The 10,424-nt window shown below is 36.2% G+C and overlaps 1 protein-coding gene across 4 annotated transcripts; it reads left to right on the top strand.

Moving 5' to 3' along the window:
• Positions 1-398: 398 nt before the first annotated feature.
• Positions 399-10,087, top strand: LOC114481051 (5-hydroxytryptamine receptor 3A-like). Of its 4 annotated transcripts, none has more exons than XM_028475383.1 (10): positions 399-532; positions 3,182-3,339; positions 4,614-4,658; positions 4,791-4,900; positions 7,360-7,529; positions 7,623-7,783; positions 8,421-8,631; positions 8,710-8,862; positions 9,340-9,425; positions 9,846-10,087. In XM_028475383.1, the coding sequence occupies exons 1-10, from the start codon at positions 493-495 to the stop codon at positions 10,068-10,070; spliced, it is 1,359 nt and encodes a 452-aa protein (XP_028331184.1). In that variant the 5' UTR covers positions 399-492; the 3' UTR covers positions 10,071-10,087. The 4 variants fall into 4 exon arrangements, with proteins under 4 accessions (XP_028331184.1, XP_028331183.1, XP_028331181.1 ...); XM_028475382.1 differs by having other exon boundaries at positions 7,351-7,529; XM_028475380.1 differs by having other exon boundaries at positions 7,360-7,783.
• Positions 10,088-10,424: the final 337 nt, after the last annotated feature.

Genomic DNA, 10,424 nt, shown 5'->3' with positions numbered 1-10,424 from the left:
AGTGTCGAAAATGTCTTGAAAGTGGAAAAAAATTACAGAAAATCCATTGAAATTTTATGGAGAAGTGGCAGAAATGGGAGTAACGTAGCAAAAGGAGAAAAAATATCGCAAGAAAAAGTGATGAAAATAAGTTCAAATATGGCAAGTTCGGTGCAGAAAAAGGGTTAAAATAAGCAGAAAGGCATCTGGTGACCCCCTCCCAGTGTCTTGCAACCCCAAGGTTGAGAACCTCTGTTCAAGGACACAACAATATTTCTGCTGAATTACTTTTATATTTAGTGCTAATTCGGACAGAATAAAACCATGGAGCAAACCAGTGCTCCCAGTGTGTGATCCTGTGTGGTTTTCCCACACTGAGCTGCTTCCCTCTCATTCATCAGTGTCAGGCAGAGCACATGAGAGAGTCTGAAGCTCTGAAGGAAGTCTTTAATCGTGCCCAGCCCTCTGCAGATCAAATCACACACAAGCGCGCAAACACCCACAGCTGCAGAAATGAAACGTGTGATTTTTCTCCTCCTCGTCATCCTGGCAGGTAAGACTTCACAGTTTCATTACAATTAAAGTTTCATGTGATATATCTAAGTATACATCCTCAATGTTTAGCTAAAATGTGCTTCTTAAACTATACATTTTGTTAGTTTTGTGCATGTCACCATTTCTTAAACGAATAAATATTTACAATGTGTAAAGAATTATAAACGATTGCTTTAATTAGCCTGTTATTCGACAAAAAAAAGAAGATTTCTACAATAATATCATTGCTTTTGGCTACGGTAACTCAAATTATATTAAAAACAACTAAAATGTGATTTGCTAAGGAAAAAAGGCATATTGTTACTATCTGATTCAAGTCTTTATTGTGGATAAAATGAAGTAAAATTAACAAATAAAAGTTAGAAAACTACTTTTCTACTTATCACAGACTCATGATGATGTAATTGTTTGGTTGTTCATAATGTTGTGGTTGATTTATTTATGCCACTTAGAGATGTTTGATAATAGCTTTTTAGGCCGGGCTACCAGACTTAAAACACTTTGTTGTTGTTGTTGTTGTTGTTGTTGTTGTTGTTGTTGTTGTTGTTGTTGTGTACACAAGTTAAAATCACTACTCCTCTGTTATTCGTGAACGAATCGGGCTGAAATTTGGTTGCTATAATCTATGGATGTGTACGAAGCGACACTCGTAGCCCAATTTTCGATTTGGGGTCCAGGGGGCCCAAGGGGTCACAAAAAACAAAAAAAAACAAAAGTCGATTTCTCAGTTATTTACGAGTCAAATATTACGACAGTTGGTGATACTGAATCATTGACACATACCGATATATACAGTAAATGGGGCCGATTACCCCATACATGTAATTTTTTAAATGACTATTCCTCTTTTAGTTCTCGTTAGATCGGAATGCAGTTTGGTATGAATACTCTATGAATGAATATGATGAGACGCTTGGAGCCCTTTTTTTTTTTTTTTTTTTTTTTTTTTTTTAATGGAGCCCACCCCCCATTTCCGGTCATTTCCATTAAAGTCTTTTTCTCATTTTTTCGTAAGTGAAAAATTGCGACAGTTGGTGGTACCTTTTCCTGTAAATTCTAAATTTATCGGAACATACGTAATCGTGTCATATATCGTTGCACAAATTGAATTTGTTTTACTCGGTGGAACCGAGTCATTTGACTGAACATGTAATAACATCCCTGAGTTGCCCGTTAAGCCCCTAAAGAATAGAGTAAAACAATAATATTATAAAATAATAAAAATAAAAAAACACCAGTAATATAATTACAATATATTCAAAAAAATAGAAACATACAATGATTTACAAAATTAATATCACAGAAATAGATATACAGTGCAGGAAGAGGCAGAAAGCTCAAAGAGGGTAACTAATTATTGTTCTTTTTCAAAATAAAACACAACATACATTCTCTAACAACTGTACTTCCTCTAATATAAATCTAGTTAAAAGAGAAAGCAGCATAAAAATATCTGAGCTGGCGTATGTTATCACTTTGTATTTGTAATTAGGGATGTAACGATTAATCGTAAGGCAGTTAAAAATCGATTCATAGGTATAACGATTCACATCGATGCTGTGAAAATTGAATCACAGTACTTTTTTAACCAGCAGAGGGCGCTACCCAGAAGTGTTGGCTGCGAGCGAAATCTGCTAATACTTTCTTTCTGGCCGCCTTCTACTCTTAAACATATTCATAAATGATTCATTACCCCTTTAGCACCGAAAGAATATCTGTAATATTACGTGAATATTTGTAAAAGTCAAGTTTTTCTATTAGCTCTGTCTGCTAGCATAGCATCTCTTCTTCACTGCAAAATATCTGCATGCCAACCGACCACTGGGTTACCAGCACCCTCTGCTGGTTCAAACAAATATCTGACCTAAATACAGTAAAATGACTGGGTTTTTTTTGTTTTTGTTTTTTTTAGTCCAATTGTTAAGGCACAAAATACATTTTCAGTTGCACTTTTAAAAAGAAAAATAACTATTATGCAGTTTTGTATTGTTTACTATAGAACCAGAATTTAAATAATAAGCTTCTTCTTCGTTTGTATTATTCCTTTATTTATTTCATTCAAGATTTATTTTTAGTTAAATTGCATTGTTTTGAATAGTTTATCAAGGGATTCTTTTGACAATAAAAAATAGTGTAGTATTTTCCCCAAAAATATAAAGGAATATTTTTCAGTCATTTATATACATTCCCATCTTGTAAAATTAATCGTGAGAGAATCGTATCGTGAACCCAGTATCGTGAATCGAATTGTATCGGGAGTTGAGTGAATCGTTACATCCCTATTTGTAATACAATATAACAAACATGATCAAAAAACAAATTTTAGAGAAAATTTTGATATAAAAATGGGGTCACAACAAGTAAAAGGTTGTGAACCACTGTGTTTAACCCTACTTTTATTAAGATACGCCAATGGATGTATTCTACCTAAAAATTAATCTATGCAAAATAGGAAAACTAACATCAGTAAAAGAAAAATTACTATATTTATTTTTAAATGTTGTCTCAAACAACATGTATCTGTTTTTCAATGTCGGTGGAAAACCTAATATCGATGTCGGCCGATATGTTTTTATGGCTAATATCGGCCGATAATATTGCCCATCCCTAGCCACCAGTGCATTTATTGTTGTGTTCTCCTGTATAGTTGCAGCCTCCAGTCAGATCTGCAGCTACCAGGACATCCTGGATTATCTGAATCTGACCACAGACAACAGTGTGTTCAGACTGACGCGGCCCGTCCTGGATCACACTCGGCCCACCGTAGTCCACCTGGACGTGTATCTTTATGCTATCTTGTCAGTGGTAAATTTCTCCTGCCTTGTTAAACAAATACTGAGATTGAAGCGTATATAAGCAGAGCTGAACAGAGCAAATGAAGCTTAATGTGTGCTTTTCTAATTAAGCAAACAACAGAGCGTTAAACACAGGATGTCATCAAAGTTACAACAGTGGCTATGTGGGAGGGTTACATTTTAAATGCAGTAAATAGGCTATAATAAAATCAAAGCTAACAATATTATGTTGTCCTTTCCACCCGATCCATGTTTTTATTGTGATCCAAGCTTATCTTAATTATTATTAAAAATATTGGACAGTAGTTCATATTTGATATTAAACCTTTGTACTCAATTAAAATGAAAAGTACTAAGTATATATGTTTAGTATTGTTATTTATTTACCAATGGAGGTTTTTACACAAGTCATCAATAGCTGACATTCATCTCGATGTACTTGTATGAAATGTCTGTGTTCAATCACATTTGTCAGGTGAACAATAATAACACAGAAAAAGCCTGTTACGCAAGGCAATTTATCTTTTAAAAGTGTTGTTTTAATGTACATTTTGTGCATTAAAACAATGAAAAACAATGGTGTAGTTTGGCGCATTTTGTGCGGCTCCCAAAGTATCAGCACAAAATGAAAAAAATACACAAAACAACAGTAAGAATACATTAAATTATACAAAAAAATACAAATACACTAGAAGACAAGAAAAATACCAAAAATGCTCCAGAAACACACAAAACTACGACAAAAATGAACAAAACGACAACAGAAATACACAAAATAACTCCAAATAACACATAACAATATCAGCAATACATGAAAAGACCCCAAATAATGAAAAACGACAACAGAAATACACAAAACGACTAGAAAAACCATACAAAATTACAGAAAATGACTAGAAAAGTACACAAACAGGGAAGAAGAAGGCAAAAAAAATTACTCGGAAGACCCACAATACTACAAGCAAACAAAACGACAACAGAAATACACAATAATGACATAGATTTGTGTTTCTAGAGGGAGAATTGTTTGTGTTTTTCAGGCTTTTAGAGTTAGAGTAGATTTATTGATCGCGCAGTGGGAAAATTTACTGTCATTACAACTCAGATAAAAAAAATAACCAAAAGACACAAAAAATAGTGCAATGAAGGAGAGAAAATAACAATACAATAATAGTCTATGCATAAATAGAAAAAACATATATAAAAGAATATAGATATATACATATTTACAGACAGTGATAATTTGTGTAATATTTTAAGTGATTTTTATTTGTTTATTTGCAGATAGAGAAAACACAAACTTTCGTTCCTTTTGTCTGGTGTTCAATGGTGAGATGTCTCCTTTCTGACATTTTTATTGCTTACATCATGAAACACATAATTCTCGTTTATCTTTTTATGATTCTCTAAACTTGATTTCAAGCTGATTTCCTGCTTATTCAATCTTTTTTTTTATTGCAGAGGTGGATCAACGAACGTATTAAATGGGATCCCGCTCACTTCTGTGGAATCGATCGAGTTTCAATTCCTCATGAGATGGTTTGGAAACCAGATCTCTTCATTTATGAGATGTGAGTCTGAGCACAAACACTTCAGCGTGATTATGGTCGAGTCGTGTTGCTTTAATGATGACTCTAGTCTAGTCTAGCTCTGTTGATCATGACACATATTACTGTAATCAGTGTGCGAACTATACCGCGGATGTCGGGGGGGGCCTCAGGGGGAAATACTATATAAAAATAGCATACTATCTGAAATACCACAATGCGAATCATACCTCCCCTTTAATGCACTTTAGTTTTTTTTGGAATGCATGTTTTGTTTTATTTCAAGGGATAATATAAATGGAAAACTTTGTTGTGCTTTTTTTTTTTTAAAAGCAAAGGCTACTGAAATGTAAAAAAATTGTCAGAATATTAAGTAGACATTTACTTTCTTTAAAAAACATGTCTAAAATGTATTCTAGGGTATTTATGCACTGTTAAAAAAATAGTGAAAAACTGAAAAACATTCAATAATTGGTATTCAGCCAAACGTTTATATTTTATTCAGCTTTGGCCACAAATTTTCATTTCTGTGCATCACTAATATATATATATATATATATTAAAAATACATATACGAAGAAAAAAAAAACTTTTAGGGTATTTCTTGGGTTAGGGCTAAAATAAAAGGGTTAGTGGGATAGTTAAAAATAAATACGAGCAAAAATAAAACTGACGGAACTTTAAGTCACGTGACGCACCTATCACGTCACCTAAACTGGCCAATGAGGGGCGCTGCGTATGAACAGATAACTAGTCTATTCGTACGTTTCCGTATCAATAGCCACGGCCCAACATTTAACAGTTTATAGGCTACAGATTAGAGTTTACCTTAACACAGGCCTGGGATCAGCTACCTTTGCTGGTGGTCCAGAAGCCCATGATGTGGACAGGCGTTGGCCTGATTTAAACTAGGATGTGATGATGGGTGTTGGGTCGAATCTCTCTAATGGGGGGGTCCATTAAAATCCACAAAAAGTAGCGACGAGAGGCTGTTTCAGTGCCGTCTATTGCGGGTTTTGCTGCAGTGTCATTGACGGCAGAAAACCTCCTCTCACACTCTGATGAAGTGTGGTGGAGATATGTTCTGCTTGCTGTACAAAGCTTTTAGTAAATGTCCGTACTTGGCCATAAGTGCTTATTCATGGGTTTTAACAAGTGGACAAGGTCTGGTTCCTTTATTCACCTTTAAAGGCAGTCAATCACAGACAGTTTGCGCACAAATGGTCTTTGTTTTTTAAAAGTGTCTCTTCTTCTTTCATTTCCGATGTCTGACTTAAAGTGACGTTTAAAGCATAGCGCCCCCACGCTTCAATGGTGAGGACCTGAACTGCATGCAGGCTGGCTTCTTTATTCAAGTGAAATAGTGACGCACAAATCATACATTAAAAATAGCCTAATTCTGCACATGATCCATGATTATAAAAGAAAAAAAATATACATTGGGAAAACAGCATTTTTCAATATTTAAGTGACCCCCCCCCAAAAAAAAAAATTTCACAAATCATGTTTCCAGGGGAGCTCATGTCTCATTATTTAAGGGGGACTGAGATCCCCCTGGCTCCCCCGTAGAATAACACAAAGCAGCAAAGGAAACTCATAAACTCTGACACCGAAAACACACAAATAAACAACAGAAACACACAAAAGAATAAAAAAAAAAATACAGAAAACGACAGAAATACATGTAATTCTGACAAAAACATGCAAACATATATAAAATCACAACAAAAACACACAGAATGACACTAAATGTGCACAAAACGAAAGAGAAAAAAAGACACAACATGATAGAAAAACAGGCAAAATGGTGGAAAAATACCCCAAATGACAACAAAATTACACAAAGTGATTTTTAAAAAAGCACAGGAAAATGCACAAAACAAAAACAAAATACACAAAACGATAGAAAAACACAAAATGACTGCAAAAAGGCAAAAAACAATAAATTACACAAATGGATGTCAAAAAACAACAAAATGTGGCGCAAAAACACTAAATAACATGAAAAATATACAAAACCACAAAATTGTACAAAATCACTGTAAAACAAACAAACAAACAAAAAACAGAAATGTATACAGTCTAAAAAAACACAAAATGACAACAAAAATGCTCAAAACAACAAATATAGACAAAACAACAGCAAAAATGGGAACAAAATCATACAAATTAGTCCAAAAATGCGCAACAGCAGCAACAATATAGACACAACTGTGTGTTTCCTGTAATAATGCTCTGATTGGTCATTATTTTAAATGATATCTTGAATGTTTATAACACAGCCCTCGGTTAGAATGAAAAATAAATAAAAAATACCTTCACTTTGATAAAAGTTGATTACCTCTAAAGGTCCACAAGTTTAAGATGAACTCTACGTTAAAATTGACACAACTGTGTGTGTGTGCATGTGTGTGTGTGTGTGTGTGTGTGTGTATGTGTGTGCGTGTGTGTGTGTGTGTGTGTGTGTGTGTGAGATGCCTCAGGATAGAAAAAGACGATTCTCCTAAGAGCCCCTACCTGTTTCTGTACAACGATGGGAGCATCTTCAAAGAAGAAGGCCTGAGGATCGTCAGCGCCTGCAACATGGACGTCCACAAGTTTCCCTTCGACACTCAGAAATGCAACATCTCCATCGGTTCCACGCTGCACTGCAGTGAGGGATTGAAGTGCCTTAAAAGAACAAATAAAAAACTGTATCATGTCTTTTCTTTCTTTCTTTCATTAATTCTTTCTCCTCCCTCCACAGTGGATGAACTGCTGCTCCAACCTTTCTCCAACTCGTCTCGGGCCACGCAGTTTTCCAAGGAATTAATAAGGATTCATGGCGAGTGGGAATTTCTGCATCTGCTTGTCAGCAAAAGCAACTTGAGCTACCACGACAGATTGTGGGACCAGCTTGTGTACACTGTAAGCATCAAAGGCAGCATAGGAACATCAAAGGAACAGTGTGAAAAAACTAACTATTAAAAGCAAATTACGTCCCGGTGGGCCGTCGACCAAATGTGGGCCGATCCGGTCCGCAGCGGGTTTTTTTTTCTTTTGATGAGTGCGCGGAGGCATAAATTACTGATTTGTTGTTTTTAATCTTAAATGGACTTGTTGAAATAAAATTAATTTATAGGTAAAGCCCTATTAGCAGTAAAAACATGTGCCACTACTTCTCACTCAGTCTTAACTTATCTATAGGAGACTGTAAATAATAATGAGTTACAAAATGAATATATTTTTTTAAATCAGAAGCTAAACTTTTGTGTGTGTGAGCTAAAATCTTCCTCGTTATAATGAGGATATAAACCCTTTCAGTCATTTATTTTGCACCATTGTGCAAGGCAAGGCATATTTATTTGTATAGCACATTTCATACTCAAGGCATGTCAATCTGCTTTACATTTAAAATCAGCAATAAAAACATTACATCAACCATAATATGATTAAAAATCTCCCTCTCAGTCATACGCAGTAGAGAAAAAGAAAAGCCTTTTACTTGGATTTAAAGTTAAAGGCCGGAGTCTGAAGTTCCTGAACCCACCCTGTGTTTTTCCAGGTCACCATGAGGCGAAAGCCGCTCCTCCACGTCTTGAACTTCCTGCTGCCCGTCCTCTTCTTCCTGACTCTGGACCTGGCCTCCTTCTTCATCGCCGACCATCGCGGAGAGAAGCTGGGCTTTAAGATCACGGTGCTGCTGGCCATCTCCGTCCTCCTGTTAATCCTCAACGACATCCTGCCAAGCATGTCCAGTAGGACTCCACTCATCGGTACAGGGGGGCTTGGAAAGTGGAATTAGACACATTATTATTATCAGTATTATTTTAATCCCTCTCTCTCCTTTTCAGCCACCTACTGCATAGTGATTTTTGGTCTGATGCTCCTGAGTGTGCTAGTCACAATCTTAGTGACTTATCTGTTGGAAAAAGACGCTGAAAACCTGCAGAGGGAAAGCTGGGTGGATGGAGACAACACAGTTAAAGCAGACAACACGAAAGAGGGTCAGACTCCCATTACTTTTCATTTTTAACTTTTCATTCTTAACATGCACCAATATTTAGAAAATAATCATTTTCTATGACGATCTGAAGTGTTTAAAGGTTCAGTGACACTTTACTTGACGTTTTATACATAAGGATGGCATTACCTGTGATTATCTGTCATTAGCATTAATAAGGGGCCATGAAGGCTGTCATTAAGTGTCGTTCGTTAAATCATAACACCTTTGGAGCGATGTTGGCATTTTGTGGGTTAGGTGGAGGGATCTATTGGGGTTAGGTAGGGTTAGTGGTTCGGGGTTAGGGTAACGAATAACACTTCCTAAAACCTTATTCATGAACAACTAATGGTTGAACTTAACAACGGCGAGGTTGGTGATGAAGTAAGGGACTAGAGGTGGCTTTATACTACTAACGCATCGACCCATCTGTTTCTCTCTCTCTCTCTCTCTGTGTGTGTGTGTGTGTCCTCCTTTTCAGAAGAACAAGAACACACTCTTTGCTCCTGCATCTCCGAAGCATCGGATGCTGAGAAACAGCATGAGCTGGTCCCCATCAGTGAAGAGGTACATTATCATCGTGCGTTAAGTCTGTTCAGAGCTTGAAATATTATTATATGTCATAAAATCAATCATGATTTTCCGTGATTGCGGAAACCAGACAGAAAACTCAAAACTTTTGTCCTGAAATGGAAAAAAGCAATCTGAGGCACCAATTTGTCAATTGGAATTCTTGTGAAGTAATTTAGCATCATTTTAGCACAACCCACCCAGCTACCACAAGTCATCTGACATATAAATATTAAGTTACGAACAGTTGCTGCCTCTATTAACCCTTTTTAGCATGTTTGGTCTGATTTCGGGAGGTTTAATAGCCAGTGAAGTCATCTAAATAGGGAAAGACGATTAAACGGAAACAAAATGGAAAAGGGTAAACTGATACGGAAATAGGAATAACGTCAATGTTGCTCCATGACTATGTCTCAGGTCAGCAGCAGCATCCAAACAGGAGAGACTCACGTGTTGCTGTTGATCCTGGATGAACTGAAGGAGATGCAGAAAACTTTAAGGGTGCACCACAGCTGCAGATCAAAGGGGAAGTATGCAATGTGGGCCGCAAGAATCAACGGAGCCTTCTTCTTCCTCTACGTCATCACTGTGTCGCTCTTCCTGCCTTTGCTCTACATGGAGTGGACAAGCGAAACACAATAGATATTAGCCAAGATTCCTGTATGATGCATTGTTAGCAAGTCTATCAATAGATAAGAAAAAGTACTTGTGTTTATAAAATAACCCTTCAATATTCGTGCGTGTTCAGTGTTCTGGTTAAATGCCTTTATAATGATCAAAAGTGTTGTTTTTTTTAAGACATGTTAAATAAAAATACATATTACGTAAAATGTGCATAATAAGCAACTATTTTGGTTCTGTTTGTGTGTTTGGTTCAAGCTAAAGTTTCAACCGCGTCATCCCAAATATTCGTAAAGGTGAAAATTTGTCCAAATTGGAATGTCTTGCAGAGTGAGGTGTTATCGTAGCGAATTCCGGGAACAAAATAGAACAAAA

The sequence above is a fragment of the Gouania willdenowi genome, chromosome 19 (assembly GCF_900634775.1).
Source record: "Gouania willdenowi chromosome 19, fGouWil2.1, whole genome shotgun sequence".
NCBI lineage: Eukaryota > Metazoa > Chordata > Actinopteri > Blenniiformes > Gobiesocidae > Gouania > Gouania willdenowi.
This window is presented reverse-complemented; position numbering and strand designations above follow the sequence as displayed.

Coding starts and splice junctions, on each gene's coding strand:
- LOC114481051 (XM_028475379.1), top strand. CDS start 493: ATGAAACGTGTGATTTTTCTCCTCCTCGTCATCCTGGCAG. Junction 3,340..4,613: donor TTTATGCTATCTTGTCAGTG/GTAAATTTCTCC, acceptor GTTTATTTGCAG/ATAGAGAAAACACAAACTTT. Junction 8,632..8,709: donor CAGTAGGACTCCACTCATCG/GTACAGGGGGGC, acceptor TCTCCTTTTCAG/CCACCTACTGCATAGTGATT.